A 19,704-nucleotide genomic window follows, 5' to 3' on the forward strand; every position below is an offset into this window, starting at 1 on the left:
CCTGCACCCTGCAAATGAGAACAACCAAATCAGGCTTATATTCCTGAGAACTGAAGCTCAGGACAGGGAAGCACCAGCATAAGGGCTGGCTTGGCTGGGGATTCATGATAAGGAATTAACATGTCTGAGGAATTATCAAAAGAATCACAATGAGCTGGGGAAAAAGGAATGAGAAATAGGTCAGTCTCAGGAAGCTTAACTGAGACTGGCATGTAGGTAATAAGAGAGGTTCTTACGTGACAAGATCTTGCTCAGACTGACCAGGTTTCCTGCACCATCTATTCTGCTCCCTTTTCACCTGCTTCTCCTGGTGCTCTTTTGGTCTCTCTGTGACCCTTCAGACACACTGTGCAAGAGCAGGGCTCATGTAGCCCCTGTTTAGTAGGTGCTGGGGAAAAAGACTACAAAACCAGAAACAGTGTAGCATTACATTCAGATTAAGGATCGAGCCCCCAAACTGTTCCTTAGTCAATTCTGCTGTCAATGGGTGAATCATTTTACTTTGTGAATGAGGCAGGCCCTTGGGAGGCTCTTAATCCTGTGATAGTCTTCCACATGAAAAGGTGAGGAAAGCCACAAATGCTGTCCCAGCCAGCTGAAGGAGTTTCAGCAGCAAACAGGTTTTGCTGCTTTGCTCTGGCTTGCCGTGATGATGACGGCTGTAGCTGAAGGCGTGCCACACTTGGCAAGGAAAGCATCCTGAAGACTAACCATCAACTCAGAAGGAGCTGCAGCCTTGTGGAGCTAATGTGACAGACAACTATGACATTTTTTTGAATGAAGTACAGCATTACTTGCCCAGAAACAAATGCATTATTTTTCCTTCCTACTACCCTCTGAGCCCCTTTCTCAGGAAAGCATTCTTGGTGCTGCTTGTTACTGGTAGGAATTGTAATTGTGGTTCATTGAGAGTAAAGCCTGCTTATTCAGCAGCACAGCTCCTGCTGACTTCAGAAAGCCCAAAATATAAGCTCAAAATCTCTGAGACACACAAGAAGGAAGGCACTTGCTACACATAAATGACTGAATTTATGTAAAATTTGGGGTCCTAGAATTGTGGGGGTGGCAAATTAGCATGAAGGTTTTGTTCTGTTCCTAATGTGTATCCCTATTTATTTCTAAATAATTTCTTACAGAGCTAAAACACGGACAAATAGCATAAGCTTACATAAGTTGGAGATGTGATTTTTTTGTGGTGAGAGGTTCTTTTTCCCTTGAAGACACCATCCAGAGACTGTACGAAAGTGTTAAGGAACAGTCACATATGAGCATAACTGGAGGAATTACTCACTACCTTAAGGATACATGACATAGCCAAACTACCTCACAGGCTTGCAAAACTTGCCAGGATTTGTGAGCCTTTCCTCTGTAATGTATACCCTTCTGTTTCCTGGAGAGACACTCAATTAAAAACAGGTCTTCCTAAGTAAAAGGAGCCATATACAGTTTGTATCAGAGGTAGAAGTCAACCCCTTCCCCCCATGGTGAGCTGGTTAAACTAGTTGATTCATACTTTGTCTGTAAGATGCCATTGTTTTTGACATGCTTGCTTTCTCTCTCTGCTTCTTCTTGCTTCATAGTCCTCATTTCAAGCAGAAAGTAAATTCAATAATATTTGAGTTGACATGGAAGTTTTGTACTCCAGATGTCAAAAATCAGGGAAAATGCAGTAACCTATTCCCATTCCTTCCAGTTTGTTAGTCTGTTTTGGTTGTCCATCCTGGTCCTTTGTCATCTTGATGACCTCCTGAGCAATATTAGTGAAGAAATCAAAGCACTGGGGCAAAGAGGCTGAGTTTCAACTCTGCTGTTAGCAGGGTCCCTCAAAGGAGGTAGCAGAGAAGGTGATTAGCAGTGGTGTGATTTTGGATGCTCTGTTGCATGGCTGTGGCCCCCAGCATTTGGAGGTGCTATCTGGGCAAGGCTGCAGCTCCTGCTGAGTTTACTTCAGCATTGTACTTTGTGAAAGAGCAATATGCAGGTGATCCTGGATTGATGGCTAGCAGGGCCTGTGGGACTGCAGGAGGACTTTGTGGGGACTTCAGTACTACTCTGACTTTGTGGATGAATTTGGATTTCTGCTGTTATTGACCTCAGTCATTTATCAATGCAAAACATTTGGCTTAAGAAATGATAGTAATAAGAGAAGCCCTAGTATTGTCCATTAGCTAAAATCTTGAATGACATTGACCGTGGTGGCCAAACCTTTAATACACAGTGCTTTTAATTATGGAAAGATAGGTCTTTCAGAAAAATGAAGCAATGCTTCCCCTTCAGATGGTGATGGAGTAGTAGCCTGGTAAGTTTGGACAGGGTGGAGAGACTGAAAACAGAAAGGATTTAAAATATTCTGAGCTTCTTTTTTAAGTATGAGAAAGCAGAGCCCAACTGCTTTCAAAGTTTTTTTGAATGTAGAAGCTGATAAAACATTGCTTCTCCATAGAAACACTTAAAGCTGTAAGATTGGTTTGACATCCATTCTATGTAAAATGAGTAAATGTAGGGCTTTTTACACCTGTCTTTTAATGTTTTAGTATTTGGGTTTTAGTTTTTATACAGCTGTCTGATTAGAACAATTATTTTTTATTATTAACAAAAGTAAATTTTGCATTGTATTTTTATTTGAGAATCTTGAACTTTTAGAAAATTCTAAGTATCAGCCTTGGCATCATGTCCCAAGAGGACTGTTACTGTAGTCCTGGCTATATTGTTCCCTTGGAAAAGAATCAGCATGGAAGTACTAAAAATCAGTAATGGTAATAAAATTTCAAGCATAGATATGTGTGATGCAAGTTAGTCTGAATTGACTTATCTAACATTACCCTGGGAAGGAAATCCATTGCTAACTACCTGGGGTTCTGTGAGAGTACAGAATCCCAACAAGATTTTTTTTCCTTCTTTACTATAAAATATACCATCACCCTCCCTGAGCTGTAGGTCCATCAAATGCATGTTCCAATGTACAGACACTGCTGGAGGACACCCACTTCCCACTCTGCATCCTCCCTTTTTTTTGCATTCAGCTCCTTCACTGCATCTTCACCTCTGCTGCCTCCTTTCTGAGGGAGCCATATCACAGAATTCCCTTTTAGTCCTGAGGAACCTTCCACAAGGTCCTAACCAAAACTCCACTCTATCACTTTCATGTGCAAGGAGCCAGAAGAGAAAATGTAGTTGAGGTAGCCAGATCTCTGCTCCCCAATGGTGTTTGTTCATTCTTTTTATGGGATAAAGGAAAGGGGTCATGCTGGACAGCTACCAACTGCTATTGCTCCTGGGACTTGCCTGGTGTCAGTGCATCTTCTCTGCATCATAACAAAGGGTCTCTTGCTATTGCTCTGTGCAAAACCAGGAAGAATTTTGTCTGCATTAATGTAGCTAAGCCAAGTCCCATCCTAAAACATGGAAAAGGGCTACTCTTTAAGGGTTGCTACTTTTCATTGCCCTTTGGTCATCAAATAGGCCTACTATGACAAAACTCTGGTTCTGGATACAGAAAATACTGCCTTTCCCAAATCAAATGATGTCCCCCTTAATGCACTAACAGATCTCAAGGCATGGTTTTGCAATAGGAGCACATTCTTGCACAGCACACATTCTGTACGCATTAGTCATTATAGTGGTACATTGTAAATGAGGTTGTAAAATCTAAAAAAGCCTTAAAATTTGACTCTGTCTTCTGGGTCCAGATAGCTGCAGTGAATTCAGCACCCAAATATGCTTCACTCTGAATTAGGTATCTGAACTGTAGGCTCTGAACTGCAGAAAAGTGCTGTGGAAGATTAAGGCTTCTGTAATGCAGTTAAAATACCAGTGTAGATCACATTGAAGCTACAGCATGTTTTTGCTAGTTAGATTTCAGAGTTATCATGTTATCAGGTTATTAAGCATGAGAGTCATTTTATCAGATCTTGCCAGGCTGAATGAAGAATTTACATAATCTCTAGAATGGGATTTAGATAACAAGAGCAGACTGTCATCCAGGATCATGCTGTCTGACTGAGCAGACAAGGTCCTCTTCAGGAAACCAGGTACATAATGATGCATTTGCTCTGCTTTCTACAGCATGAGTCTCTCCCTGCCGAAGTGCCATTGGCAACTTCTCTTGTAGTTGGCAAACTGAAGACACGGTGCTTCTGAGTAACTGCACAAACAATTTTGACCGTGGCAGTCAGACAGTGGCAGACCTTATCTCATTTCCCTAAGGGGAAAATGGTCCTTCAGCCAAACATGGCTTTCTGTCTTCCCAAGATACATTCCTGGTTGTGTGGCAACTGCGCAGCTCTATGATACTGATGCAGCTTCTGACCATATCACTGACTTTAGCTCTCCCTCCTTTCCACTGTTCACTTTCCAGATTGTCTTCTTTGCCTTGCTATGAGTATGGTGTTCCTCCTCCTGTCGTTTGGTGTTTCTTCTTGGCAGGATACGTTGTAAGTACCTGTCTTTGAATATGTCTCTCAGAAGAAACATGGATGCCCCAGGGGTTTTGACCCCTGTTAAGAGTGATGGTGAATCTTTAAAAGCTTTGAAACAAATAACAAAATGTAACAAAATAGAAGTTTTAGATATTTAAAAGTTTAATGTTTGAAAAGGGAAGCCTTCTCCAGTGCCTAAAAGACTTGCAAATTGGGGACCTTCTGCATTTATTATATTTCACAGATGCTCTGGTCGTGCAAGGAGCTTTGAATTGCAGGTGATGCTCTGAAGTCTCTGTTTGCATGTGGGTTAGAATTCAAGTTATTGTAGCAGTTGTTCTCTGTGCATGCACTCTGGCTTGAGCTACTGCAAAAACAAGCTTGAATTTTACACAATTTAATTTCCTAATGATGTACTTCCTCCTGTTCATTCATTCCTCCATGCTTAATTTCAAAGATGTTGAAAAAATACCTAGAAATTTACAAAGTTTCTAGAAATTCCCATGCTGGGTCCATTCTTGACCCCACCAAAGACTCACAGTGTGTGGGGTGAAAAGACCTGGGAGGAGCCTTGTGGGGCAGACTGTAGGCAGTACTTGTCTATTTTATTTCCAGTTTTTCAGTTTTGGTTTCCACAGACCAACCCTTGCCTGGTGAACGGGAGTGGGCAGGGATGTGCAGAAATCATTGAAACACAGCCTCCTCACCTCCCTTGGCACAGAGCAAACAGCGATATCTGCAGCTAACTGGTGACAGGTGACACTGAGGAGCAACTAGGTAGGCAGGTAGTAATTTGTGTTGATTGTGTTTCGGGGAAGGCATTCCCCAGGGGCAGTTAGGCACCGTGTGGCTGTCTTTTTGAGCCTTGACACAGTTAATTTTGCATCCAAAAGTGCTTGTATAGAAGAGGACAAGGGATAAAATGAGGTGTAACATTGCCATGAATGCTGCATTTCATCTGGGAAAAATATAATGTGCTTTTCTGCCTATATGAAAACAAAAGTGAAATGAGAACAACAGGAACTCCAAGACTTGCAGGTCGTGTTCACAAAGCACAGGGGAGAGAGGATTAGGGAGAGCCTCCAAACAGACCTGCAGAAATGAGCAGAAGTTCACAGATACTTTAGCTGCCTGAGGTCACTGGAGATGACTTCTCTGTCATTAGGTATATACAAAGAGAGACACTCAGGTTTTGCTGTCATCTTGTACTGCAAATTTCTAAATAGTTTTGATGAAAATGGCAAAAGCTTTTCTTGAACTGAATAATTATTTAGATGTCGGAAAACAGACGTGAAAAAAAGCAAAATGTTAAATCTCAAAGTTGAAGGAAGGTTGTGGCTTAAGTCTTGCAGGTCCTTTAAGAGTCTCTTAAGCCTTTGAGCAACTGATGACTATCAGTATACAACAGTGAAGGCTAAGCTTGTTTGCTTATTCCTTGTATTGAAAATTCAGGTTTCGAGCCTTCCTTTTGATGTCTCTCAAATTCAGTTGAAAAGGAGATATTTGATTCAGTTGACAAATGTACATAAATTATGCAAAGCTTATCGTTTCTTCAGATCCAGTGAAAGTTGGTGCTTGATTGCCACGCTGGTGTTTAAAATTAATTGTATGTTTAATTTTAATTTCCTAGGTATGAACACACAATCACCATCTTTTGGACTGCTTTTATATTTTGTCAGAGGTTTAAGCTTCTAGTCATTTTGCCACTGATACTGAACTGGCTTGTTTGAAAATCAGTTTTCTCTTCAGTTGTATATTGCAGGGATGTTCCTGAGAATGAGGAATGAGGCTGCTTATAACCAGGCATAGTTTTGAGACATGTTTTGAAGAGCATGAGATAAGAGTGAAATGGGTTTAGCTGAGCGTACGAATGTTTCATTTGCCCGTGCAAACGTGGTCATGGTTTGGGAGTGCTGAAGAGCAGGGTTTTGCTCTCTCTCTCTCTGCAGGTGAGCAGTAAATATGAGCTTGGCAACACACGACCACGAGTGCCAGGACCCTGTGATCTGAACCGTGTCTTCAGCTGACTTCCCAGTGGCAAGGCACTGTTGATCCTGTACCATGGAGGACTGCCTTCACACCTCCTCCGAAAATCTCTCCAAGCTGGTGAGCTGGGCCCACAGCCATGGGACCATCTGCAGCCTCATCCCCAACCTCAAACACCTGCTTTCAGAGGGGGCCCACGGCAACCTGACAGCCATGTGGGGCTGTAGTGCTGGCCATGCCTACCACTGGCCCCTGGCCGCCACTTGCCGGGCCGGCTCCCAGGAGCGCGTCTGCTTCCAGGACAGCCGCAGCTTCAACTCAGACAGCCCCAGCATGCTGGGGGTGCCATCGGAGGCACAGGCCAGCCCCCTGGAGCGCTACCCAGGCCGGCCGGGGAAGGCCAAGCTGGACTGCACCCGCACTCGTGACTCCTGCGACTTCTCCTACTGCAGCGAGCCGTCAGAGCTGGGCGAGCCTGTGGAGGAGTACGAGGATGAGGCCACCCTCTTCGACATGGTGTGTGAGTCCTCTGTCACTGACGAGGACAGTGACTTCGAGCCACACCCGCACCGTGCCCCCGCGGGCCCCCGCAAGCGGCCGGCAGCCGCTGCCCAGGCCCAGGCGCAGCCCGCCGACGAGGGCGGCGGCGACGTGCTCCTCAAGAAGATCAAGCAGGAGCTCCCCGAGGACTACTATATAGTGGCCAACGCCGAGCTGACGGCCGGCGCCGACGGGCCGGCCCTGGCCTTGACGCAGATGTCCAAGCCCAAGCCGCAGCCCCCGGCTGGGCCCTCCTGCCTGGGGCCCACCAGGACCGTGCCCCAGCCGGCCGCGGGCCCCGACCCCGACCCGCAGCGCCTCTGCGCCTCCCCGCCCGGCCCGCCCCGCATGGCCACGCAGCGGCCGCCCCGGGGACCCCTGGCCTCCCCGGCGCGGGGGGCAGGCAGTGGCCCCGTGGCCGCCCTGCAGGTGCCAGCCACCAGCTCCAATGCCATCACCACCGCTGGGAAACCCATCAGCATCCCCCTCTCAGCCCTGCAGCTGCCTGGTCAGGAGGAGCCACCGGCCGCTGAGGAGACCCTCCCGTCTGTCCCACAGCTGGCCCCGGGTGGCGAGGTGGCCGGCTCGCCCTCGGTGAGCGCTGACCCTGAGGTCAGCTCCAGCCAGCAGCAGCCCCACGCCGCGCCTACCACCACCCCCGAGGCAGCGGCGCAGCTGATGCCAGGTAGGACGCTGGGCCGGAGTGGAAGGGCGGTGGCATTTTGGGGGTGGCCCCCAGGCCTGGCTCAGTGAGGTTGCAGCCGGGGCGTGTGTGGTGCATTGCATCAGGGTCCTGCTGGCACATAAGTCAGTAGGTAGAGAAGCGACATACACCTGGGAGAGGATTCAGAAAAACTCAACTAAGCACCCTCACTTGAGAAAGTGTACTGCAGCCATAGGCAAAATGCTTTTTAAGGTCCATTTTGGGTACAGTTGTGTCATGGGAGAGAGCATGCAGCGACCTTGCTGTGTGCATGAGTCAGCAAGGACATGAACTGGGCCATGCACTCTCTTGATAAACCAGAAAGAAGTGGTCTCAGCCAGTGTAGCCCAGAATTGGGGAGTTGCGTGTTACCTTCACCTTGTCAGATGAGTACTGTTGGACATGGAAAGGCAAAGGAGAGTACCAGGAGAGAGGTTTTTGCTTCTATAATTCATTACCAGTAAATAAGAGCAGTGAAGACAAGATGTGTAAGTACAGCCTTAACCATGAAATTGATTACACTTGAATCCATGATAAAATGATTTTTTTTCCGTTTTCCCAGTGAAAGCTGTAATGCTCTGTGTCCATAATTTTTCTCAACTCCTGCCAAAGCACATAGAATTGGCACAAACAGATCAACATTATTGGATAAGGAGCATGTTAAAACAGCCTACTTCTGCTAAGTGATTATCCCATGCGCAGAATAACTGTTAGCCACAGGTCTTCAGAAGGAGGTAGAAATCCGTTTCTTGAGGGGACTTGTCAGCTCCCTCTGGACCTGAGCGCAGACAGCTGGAAGAGTTCTCACTCTTCCAGCTTCTTCATCAGTGGTGTCATCCCAGGAGGAGATGAGGCAGGAGCAAGTTTACCATCTGCTCCCTTGCTAGTTCAGCCTTGAGCTGCCTAGTCCAACAGAGTACAGACATACAGAGAAGGGGTTAAAAACTGCCTATATGCAGTCCTTGTAGCAGGTGCTGTAAGTGCTAAAAACAGTGACTTTAACTTGAACATCCTGAAAACTGATCGAACGCTAGTAAATCTATCAACTGGCAAGAGACTGCAGATCTTCTTGCCAGGTAAAACAACAGACAAAGTCAAATACACGATTTTACTAAGTAAAACTCTACTAAGCATTAGAAATCTGGAAGGATGATAATTGTCTTCGGTACAGCAAAGCAAATTCTTCTTTGGGACCCATTTCTTTCATGACTGCATCTCTGAGATGTTATTTTGCGGTAGTCCCTTGCAAAACTCCATCCAGTTTAAAACCGATTCTGCTCTGCTAAGTATGAGAAAGGCAGGATGCCAGATGCCACTCAACCCAAATTGTGTGCTAAATGCACTTTTTCCTGCCTTCCTCAGTTTCTAGCCTATCACTGTAGACCTGTTTTCTACCAACCTGCCCCTGCAACTTGTTCAGTGTCAAACTTGCAGTTTGGGACAATAGAAGGCAAACCTGGGCAGAATTTTTCCATATTAGGTGTGTGTTATCTGGGAGAGTGATTTACTTTCAACAGATCCATTAAAAAAATCCAAGCTCCTTTAAACTGTTTTTTCCAGGTCCTCAGAAGCCAAACAAGGTCAGAAGTTGTTGCTGCTTAGGGTTAAACCTTACAGGAATGGATGCAGCACAACATTTTTGCATTTATATAGTTTCAAGAACGGGATTGGTCCATGTCTAATGTCTCACTTCGAGGGCAAGGTGGGATTGCACCTGGATTGCACCCACTGCATAAATCAACCCTGAAAACCTCCGAGTGCTTTTTGCATAGACAGTGATGGGGTTCTCAGAACCAAAATTCTAGTCTAATCCAAATTCTAGTTTAATCAGTTATGTTCTCAGTGGTTAAATTTCTTGTGCTGTTCCAAAAAAGCATTACACAATTCCTCTCTTCAGACTGGTGCAGTGTTGTCACATGCTGTTATTTTATTTAGAGGTAGTGGTGTTTTTAACAAGGGTGCAATGACTGACATGTGACTAAAACTTGATACCTGAGTAATGTCCCCCATTTCCATAGAGCCTACTCCTTTGGGAAAGAAGTGCTGGCATTATTAAATCTTCAAGTTGCAAAAAGGTGGGCAATGTTGGAAATTTAATTTATTACAGATGCACTGCAGATGCTTGCAGGTAAAATGTGGAGGTTTAATAAAGACTAGATTAGGGTGGTTGCTCATGTACAGTGATTTTGTTAGGTTGTCTCCTAACAAAGTGATGTAGTGAAAGTGGTGCATGATATATAAAATTAGAGCAATATTGAGCTACAAGAGGATGTTTATCTATCCTGTGTAAAAATCTTTTCTGTCCTAAACAGACAGATGTGAGTCTTTTACATTCCAATATTAAAAAAAGGCAAGAACTAATTATATCAAAAAACCTAGAGCTTTTATTAAGTTATAGACTCAGTGCCTGCTTGACAAACAAAGGTTTAGTTGAAAGTGAGCAGGGGATTTAAATTATGCCTTGTCCTCTCCAAGATGTGAAGCCTTGCTCCTGTCCCCATTAGAACTGCTAGTGTAAGGTTTAACAGGACTAAGGCTTTATTTAAGTTATGATTAAAGGCTGCAATCCAGACAGCAGGAAATACTACTTGAACCTTAGCTGAAGTGACATATCCTTGCATTTGTACCAGACACAGCTGGTAGTTTCCATGCATGGTAATCTTGTAGATCGTGAAAGTTGAAGTGAGGTTATCCATGAAATCAAAAATGTTGATGGTATATGTTAGCTTAGGCCACTTTAAGCCACATGATGCTTTTGGACTAGTCTCTCTCTCAAACTTGTTTTTTTTTTAACTCATTTACTCTATTAAGCTGTGGCAACTAAATTTGTAAGCAGGGACCTTACAAAGATACTTTCACGTCTCAAAAGAGAAGTGGCATCCCAATGAAGATTCAGTTAGGTCAGACACAGATTTTTGTGTCTAGGTGTCCATCTGAGCACTGTGGCATATACTGAATTATTCTTCGTTAAATTTCATCGCTAGTAAGGGGACATTAATCTGAGAGTTTTCAGATATTTCTTTGCCATTTTATTAGCAAAGTCTTCAAGAATGTATGTAGGTATTATTTAGTCCTTTTTTAATTCTGGAAAATCTGAGAGGACCTGCATCTGTTAGGAGAGAAATTTTTGCAATGGTGGAGTGCAGGGAACTTCTGCAATTTCTACTTCTCAAACCACCTGTTCTGTCCTTTGCTTTTGCTAATACTTTGGCTAGTTCTAATGTTCAAGAACCAGCAAGGGCAAGGTAGATGGCATCAGTGGAGATGGAAGATGAGTAAGAAACATGATGCTTTGGGTTGTAGTACATGCAGCCTAGAGCAATTAGTGAGTGACGTTGGGATGTCTGAAACCAGGAATGGAAATGATTTGGTGTTATTGCAGAAGGCTATGGAGGGAGACTATGGCTCAGAGAAGAACAGAACTTATTTTGTACGAACACAAGTTTTGATTCTGAGAGACATAGAATTTACTTTGTACACAGGTTTGCTGAAGAATTTATGAAGAATACTCACTTTCCACTTGAAGACTGAGGGTGGAGATGTGTTTTGTATTAACAAGACAGTGCAGCAAGACATTTCTGATTCAACACTAGTGCATCACTATGAATACAGGAACAAAGAGTTCCATGAAAAAAAAATCCAACCCCTATATATAAACTGTGCAGAATGCAGAGTAGTAAGTAGAGATGCAAAATGAAAAGTCATCTAAATGTATTGACTGGGGTTGTTGCTTCTGTCCGAGATGTGGCAGGTTACATTCTGTGTGTACCATCACAGTGCCTTCATGTATATCCATCGCTGAGCTTGCCTGAATGCTTGTTTTACGTGTACAGGCATTTTCAGAGTTTGGAAGGGAAACAGTTTGTCTATAAGCACCTGTGCTCTCGTAGTCAGAGTGCCGCTCACTGTTCAAACAGTGGTAGTCGGCTTAGCCTGGTAAGGGCAAAGATCTAGTTCTGTTCCTGTGCTCTTGTCACAGGAAGGCGTAAGCAGGATTGCAGCCTTTTGCAATTGTCACCTAATGTGTTGACTTTTGTTCTGCTCTTAGTGTGGACTTCCCTGTTGGTTACAGGTGTTTATATAAGGCTCTATCTGAGCATGACCATTATAAAATGGAGCTCAGCTGGGGCTTGTTTGATACTGATGTAGAGCTCTTAGTGGAATATTTTAAGTACTTCTCTGCAATTAGAAGTAGTAGGACCTCTCCCTTTTCCCCCTTTTTTCTGTCTGCAATGGTGTAAATTTAAATTATGTGGTAGCCAAGATCCTCATGTAAGATTTGTGGATTAGGAGCTGTTAGATGAGCATCAAAATGTTACAAAACTTCGAGCTGAAAGGAGTCTCTCACACCTCAGGAACTGACAGTTTTGACTAGATTTAGCTCTACCTTCTAAATCACTGTTTATATGTAAAAAAAAGTGTCAGCCTCGCACATTCCAAAGAAGTGCAAACAAGAAAAAATAGTGCCATTTTTAGAGGTGCATATAAAGCATACAGAAAGGCAAAATTAATCCTTTTTGTAATTATTTCAAGCCCAGTGGAACCGTGCCAAGAATGAAAGTAGTGCACGAAAAATAATCACATCAAAAGAAAGTTACAAAGCTCATACTTAAACAAAGTTATTCCAAGAACATCAGATAACTGCTAATCAGTCTGTATTTGTAGTTTACATGCGAAGATTGATGACTCTTGGCTAAAGTGACTGCTTGAAGCAGTCTCCATGGACATATGCTGCTGGACAAGTGATCAAGTGGACACTTAAATATGTGTAGCGGTGAGACAGTCTCTGCTCTTTGTGTTGTACTGAAGAGTTCAGAGTCCACTGATGACTCTTTAGGTCCCATAATTGATACCTATTCCTGCTCTAGTAGATGGACTAAAAATAATAATTGCTGAGATACATAATTACAAAAAAGATAGCACTTTTTTTTTTAAAAAGTTGCTAGAGCCTGGCTTATTTAGAAGAATAAAATTAGATCACTGTAGTTTTAACTATCAGAAAAAGGAAGCTATTGGCCTGATTAATCACCTGGTCTTGCAGCATGGATTTGCCAGCCCACTTCCACCTTCAAATATCTTCATCCAAATGCTGTTAAATTATAATATAATGTTTTGGGGGCTGTATTCTAGAAATCTAGCTAGACTTTTTTATTCTAGAAGTCTAGCTAATGATTAGTTATCTTTACGATATTGTAAGGGAGTTCTGTTTAAAAGCAGGACAGTAGCATAAAGAGGACAAATTTAGCCTTGGCAGACTAGTCATATAATTGCTTTTATCATCTGGGTGCGCAGCATGACAAACAAATTTTTAAAAAAGAAATGAATCCGTAGTACTAACAACTCTAATACAAGAGTTGTTTATGAAGCTGTTCCTACGAGAGGCATTTATCAAGGTAGTAATTTTTGCAGAACACAGAAATGAAAATGCATCAATTATTACTGTATCTTTAGCTTTTCACTGTGCTTAAGAAATGTACCTATTACCATTTCAGGACTTCACATGTATTTTCTTTAGTGAAAATTCCTTTCAGACACAGAAAGCTCATGCCAGCCTTTTTGTATAACCAGCAATGGACTTGTCACATGCAGGTTGTCCTAAATATTAAGTGTTTATCAGAACAGCTATGCATGCAAAAGATTAGGCTGCTGCTTTCTTTGATGTCAGGGCTTATTTCCTCTTTTCAGCGTGGAGTTCCTCTGAGTGGGAAGTACGTGCAGCACAAAGGGACATCTCCTGGCAGCACTGTAACTGGAGATACATATATATATATATATATATACTTCTTGGAGCAGGCTATTCATGAGTATTCATACTGAAAGTAGGTTGGTGTGGTAGATGTTTAGGGATGGGCTTTCAGGTGCATTCCTGCAATAAAAGCTGCATAGGCCTATTGATCCTCTGTAACAGAGGAAGGTGGAGGAATGATAGTTTCCATGCAATCTGTGAAAATTATTTGCCTGTAGCTAGGAAGGAAAGAAAAGGACTATTGCAGCAGGCCCCAGCAGTTTTTAAGGATTCATTTTGTAGAGCATGCCAAGTTCAGCTGACAAACAGTTGAGAATATTCACTCGGATTCTGAAGAGAGGAATTATTCTCTATTTAAATATATATTTTTCATTCAAAGTACCATTGCACAAACAGTATTAAGGAAGATGGCGTGTCATACCAGAAGACAAACTGCCCATTTCAATGAATGGTTGTGTTCTGGAGCATCACCATTCATTTCAGACCTAGAAATGTACCCTGTCCACCATTACCCTAACATGGAAGGCTGAAAAGCAAAAAATAGGATGCACAAGTGAAAAGTAGAAAGCAATTAATTTTTGCAAACCAACATGACTGAGATGCTATGTTCTCCCTTTCTCTAAAGGTGTCTTAAATAGATAACTGTTTTGTGTGAAGTGCTCTGTTTTATGATACTGGTGTATAAAAGAAGAAAATAAAGCCTCTGCTGGCTCCAGCTCTCCTGCAAACATATGGGAAAAAACAAACAAAATTGGACACATCTGTACTGAACATCACTTTAATTTTAGGAAATAGATTATTTAACACGGTGCTTTTAATCAGAGATTGTTCCTCTGTGTGATCTTTGAAATTGTTTCATTTTGGAGCTATTTTCAGCTTATGATTTGTGAGTCTTTAAGAAAAGAGAAACAAGGCAGAGTCAGATTGGGATCTGCAGAGGAGATGCAGCACAGCAGCCAAGAGGGATGCTGACCCTGGAAAGGCTTCAGACACGCTCTTCCCTTTTGCACTTCAGATGGGATGCTGGGACAAAAAGGGAACACAGGGCTTGGTGGTTTAGATCAGGACACTTTCTGAGAATGATTTTCCACTTTGTGTGAGGCTGGTACTTCACTAACCAGGGCCAAGAAAGTGATCATTCCCCTGTTTTGGGCACTGGTGAGTCCACACCGCAAATCCTGTGGTCAGTTTTGGGCTCCTCACTCCAAGAAAGATTGAGGTGCTGGAACATGTCCAGAGAAGGGAAACAAAGCTGGGAAAGGATCTGGAACCTAGACTGATGAGGAGCAGCTGAAGCAACTGGGGTTGTTCAGCCTGGGCAGCCAGGTAGGTGTTGGTCTCTTCTCCCAGGCAAGTGACAAATGAGAGGAAATGGCCTAAAGCTGCACAAGGGGAGGTTGAGGTTAGGAAAAATTTCATCATCAAAAGGTTTGTAAAGCATTGGAACAGGCTGACCAGGGAAGTGGTAGAGTCATCATCCCTGTGAAACTGTTCAAAAAAATGTGTGGATACGGTGCTTGAGGACATGGTTTAGTGGTGAACATGGTGATTGTAATAGGTGGATGGTTGGTCTTCATATCTTAAAGGTCTTTTCCAACCTTAGCAATTCTATGAGTCAATGATTCTATACCTACAGAAGGACTACTTCACATATGTTTTCAATATCTAAGATTTTAGTAGCAGTAGACCTTGGGAATAACTGTTTCGCCTGTCTCAGTGATGGGAACATGGCATTTTTTGCATAAACTGTTCTGTGAAGCCACTACTCATTTCTCTGATTTTCTTCATACCTAAATTATATCCCTCTTAGTGAGTCTTCTTCTGTCATGTCATCTTCTTTTTGTGTTTGCAATGAACTTAAAATCTGCTTGAGCATGAAACAAACCAGTAAAAATATCTGAGTATATATTCTATCTCTCCAAGAAAGACAGAAATTTGGAATACAGAAATTCTTGTTTGAATTTTTCCAGAAAAGAAAACACAGGCATGATGATATTTTAGATATTTTATCATGGCTGGCACAGCACTGACCAGTGCTTGCTAAAACATTCAGATCCTGGAAGCACTGAAACATAATGAAATCTATCTTTGTTTGATAAAGTATGCTTAAATGAAGCATATGCCCATTCCAGGAAGTGTTGAAACAGGCTATTAAATCAAAGCCTCAAGAGAGAGAAAATGGAATGCCTGCTTTCTGTGATGAATCTTTCTTGCTGGGGTGCTCCACAGAGTGGTCACAGAAGAGCTGCTTTCAGCATTGGGTGTTTTGAACAGCTTGAATGTGCTGGTGGCCTCTGTGGAACGTTTGGGCAGGGCTGTGTTTTCATTTCCCAAATGAGTCTGCTTTTCTCTGGGCCGTGCTGCCCTTTAAAAATGGAAGGATGCTGCAGATCACACAAATGTGTTAGACACAGCAGTTCCCAGGTCATGGTTCCCACTGAATGCTGCCCCTGGCGGGAGCTGGGAGCAGCGCGTCTTACAAAAAGTGGTGCTGAGGACCTTGTGGAGTCTGATTAAAACTTCCTGTTATTAAAACTTTGCTTAATTATGCATTGATCATTAAGTGCATTGGCTGCATCTTACTTCTGATATATACCTGTTAATCCCTTTAACTCAAATTGAACAGTAAATGCGCATACACACACAGAAATTCTGCATGTGTTCCTGTTGATGGAACTGAGGGTGACTATCGCAGTGACACTGTGATCTGCTGTAGCTTTTCATTAACTAGGTCTTCATGATGAAAACATCACTTGAAACAACAATGGATTAATAATATTTAGTCAATTGCTTTCTGCTTTGTACTTGGAAAGGAAAAATTGAAAGAAAAAAGCTGGTCTTCCGTTTTGTTCAGAGAAGGAGAAAATGTATTCTGAGCTGTTCTACCCCAGGTCACATCACCCCAGTGCAACAGCTGAATGTGCTGTATTACTGTATTATTTCAACCAGGAAACCTGTACCCAAAGATTGAGCCTGTGAAAAAAAAAACCCGATGTTCAGCTCTGACCGTTGAATAGCTCGTTTCGATTTTCTATTTACACTCACTTCTGTTTTCACTGGGTATATGCCTAATCTCTGCTTTCCTACAGTGACTGGTCAAAGATAGCAGTATGAATGAGCCAGAGAAGCACTGATGGTTTTTTATGGGAGTAATTTCATCCTGTCCACAACTTGGAGCACTATTCTGATTGTTATGGGCTCTATCCTTCAGTCATGTTGATGTGCCAGCTTATGGAGATATTTTCTGTCCTTTGCTCCTAGCAGATGGAGCATTGCCACTTCTTTGGGACTTCATTTCTCGCATGACTGTAAAGCCAAGAAAACAAAATAACAGACAGGGACAGTATTCTTAGCATTACAGAACAACATTCATGCCTATATGCTGATAGACGTTTTGGTTTTTGTTCAAAAATTTCATTTTATTTTTCCTCTCTGTATAAAGAATTGGCTTTATGCCTCTGTTTTCCCTCCCCCATTTAAGATAGTACTCAGAAAACTTACAGTTTGACAATAACTTGTCCCATTTGCCATTCACTTACAGAATTGTTGAATGCATCAGACTGTTTATTGTGCTAGTGCATATTAAAATAACCATGTATATGTATAACACATCCATAATTATATCCATTAAACTGTACCCCATGTGACCTCTTAGATTAATTGGTTTGTGTCAGTTTTGGCATGAACTCATTCAGTAGCAGGGGAACTGGTTGTTCATGTCCTATATAGAAGAACAAATTATTTGTATGGAAATAACAAAACATTCCTGACAGGAAAATTCTGGCAGTGTAAATACAGAAGAGAAATAATAACAGTATTCTGAGCAGCAGAGCAGGTAAGTAATTTTTGTATGCTCTCCTGAGTGTGTACATAGCTAGAAAACATCTGAAACTCCTCATTTCATTTAAAGAGACTTTACTCAATTAGAGCTGCAAAATGTGACTAAATATTTACTCAGTCAAACTATGATAAATTAGGTTTAAACATGTATTCAAGGACAGAAAGAAATGAGTTGTGCTATGAACAACAGTCCAGTTCTTGATGAATGTGCTTCTCTTGCAGGTTTGTCTCCTCACTGTGCAAAATTTCCAGCTGCTCCTGCACCTCTTGGGAGTCCTTGTCTTGGCAAATGCCTAGGAGTGCCATGGTTAGTCTAGAATAAAGTGGTCTTCGGTCAGCCAGGGTGTGTGAGCAGCTGCCTAGCAGAGCATCTAACGCTTGAGGGCTGTCCTCCTCCTGCAAGCTGGGATGTATTCATGTTGCTGCCCTCTGCCCAGCTTTGAGTCTTCCCCAACCTTTACATTTTAAACTTCTGTCCCTTTAATGTGATGAAAGTTGTGTTTGTAAAGGTTAAAATAAAGTTCATGGTTGTCATTTTTTTCTGGAGTGTGAGGAGGAGAGAAACAGAAAAGCAGGCTAAAAATCTACCTTAAAAGCTATTTCACTTGAAGTGTTAGACTTCATTCTCTCTCGAGAACTGTGTAAAGAGCCGCTCCTCAAATACTACTTTCTGAGCCAGCAAAGAGAAAAGAAATATGTGTGTTAAAAGTGTACATGGAAATTCCTTATGAGGTTGTAAATTGTGAGCTCTTCACAGAGTTTGTGCCCTTCATAGCTTGCTTCACTCCTACTGGACAATATACAGTGAAAGGAAAGGTAAAAACACATTGGTCTGGCTGGGCAAAATCACCAGCACAGAATTTCAGAAATGATACATCAAGGTCACTAACAAGGCAGTTGGAATACCTTGCTAAATTAAAGAAAAAATACTGAAATGCAGTTCTTTGGGGTGCATGTGCTGCAATCTGTATTACCAGAAGTAAATGGCACGAGCTGCCAACACATTCCCACTTACATCTGCAGTAGATAGTTCAGCCAGAACAGAAGAGGGTTCTTTTTGATTCACTACCAATGGCACTTCAATAAAATAGAGGGAAAAATGTCTGCAGCCTTTAATAAGCAATTTATCAACCAAGTGCTGTCAGCCTGTGTAGAGAGTTTCACAGTATGATTTATTATGTTAATTACAGTCATGTGGGCCTCATGCTCTTAAGTCTGAAACTGCTCACATTCTCAGCTTGATTTAAGAATATGCTTTGGCCAAGACTTAAAGTGCAGCTTATTATGATTAATGTAATAAAATATTTATTACATTCTCCTTTTCTTTGTTTCTCTGCTTGCTGCCCCAGTTAGACTGACTCATTTTGAAACACTGATATAAATTAGATTTCAGATGATGAGGATTCTCATCTGGTTTTAATCTCTCTTTGGTGTTGTTTTTTTCATATCCTTTGTTCTTATTCTCTCTTCTCTCCCCCTCATCTGTATTTCTCTCCCATATTTCCCAGTTCTGCTTCTCAGCTGCTGTCTAGAGTGAATCAAAAGCAGGCAAACTTCATAGCCCTGGCTCATCCCTTCCAGACCTCTTGCGCTGCTTTCTCAACTATGCTTATTAAAGGTTTTCTTAAATGTGATTACATTAAAACTGGTGGTACACTGTAGCTGAGAACATGCTGAACCTCTGGTGATGTGAAATAGCACATTTTACATGTTTTACATTAAAATTCTTGTTAGAGAAGACTGAACTGTAAGGGGATACATGGGCCCCATTTCTCATTCTTCTTCCACAGGGCTTTCAGTTGCAGAGGGGCACAAAATTCCACTGTGCCAAATATTCTGAAATTATATATAAATTTATACCTGTGATTTTGTGCAAACCAGCCCAGTAGTTAAATTTCTGGCTGAGCAATCACTGCTTCTGAGATCTGTTTACACATCTATAAATCTGATTTTCTCTGTAGGAACATGGAAAGGTGGAAACCTTTCTGGAAATATAGATTCTTGGTTTTGTTACGTAAGAAATGGATTCTTGCTCTGAGAATTGTAAACTTAATTCAATAAAGGAGGTGTGTCTCAGATCTTTACAGTTTTTTCGCTCCGCATTTTTTATTTTTCTTCTTGTTTTTTTTCCTCTTATCAGCTTTTGAATCAAGTCACTGTATACATATAAATTTTATTCAGTTCCACCTTCTATACATATAATGACTTAGTCCAGTTAATTTTTACATAAGCAAATACTTAAATACAGGAACACCAATCCATAACACACTTAAAATATGCTTTGTTAAATTGGAAACTTACTAGGGAGAAAAACTGATACTCTGCTGAGGATGTGTATGCAGCACTTTCCGGACTGGCGCTAAGCCAGGTCCTCTTTGAAAACAAGTGCATCCCTTCTGCTGTGCATCACCCAGCTTCCAGTACTCAGGCTAGTGTAGACCATTACAATCATTCCTTTAATTCTTTCTGCC

The 19,704-nt window shown here is 42.1% G+C and overlaps 1 protein-coding gene across 2 annotated transcripts in view; it reads left to right on the forward strand.

Moving 5' to 3' along the window:
- KIAA1958 (KIAA1958 ortholog) overlaps window positions 1–19,704 on the forward strand; it is a 51,659-nt gene that overhangs the window by 24,347 nt on the left and 7,608 nt on the right. The window contains exons 1-2 of one of the 2 annotated variants that reach the window (XM_069002033.1): window positions 4,378–4,433; window positions 6,368–7,629. In XM_069002033.1, the coding sequence (XP_068858134.1) occupies window positions 6,480–7,629 (1,150 nt within the window). In that variant the 5' untranslated portion in view covers window positions 4,378–4,433; window positions 6,368–6,479. Of the gene's footprint in view, window positions 1–4,377; window positions 4,434–6,367; window positions 7,630–19,704 lie in introns of those variants that run through there. The other variant, XM_069002034.1, reaches the window with a different exon arrangement.

Source organism: Aphelocoma coerulescens (genome assembly GCF_041296385.1).
Source record: "Aphelocoma coerulescens isolate FSJ_1873_10779 chromosome Z unlocalized genomic scaffold, UR_Acoe_1.0 ChrZ, whole genome shotgun sequence".
NCBI classification, from domain to species: domain Eukaryota; kingdom Metazoa; phylum Chordata; class Aves; order Passeriformes; family Corvidae; genus Aphelocoma; species Aphelocoma coerulescens.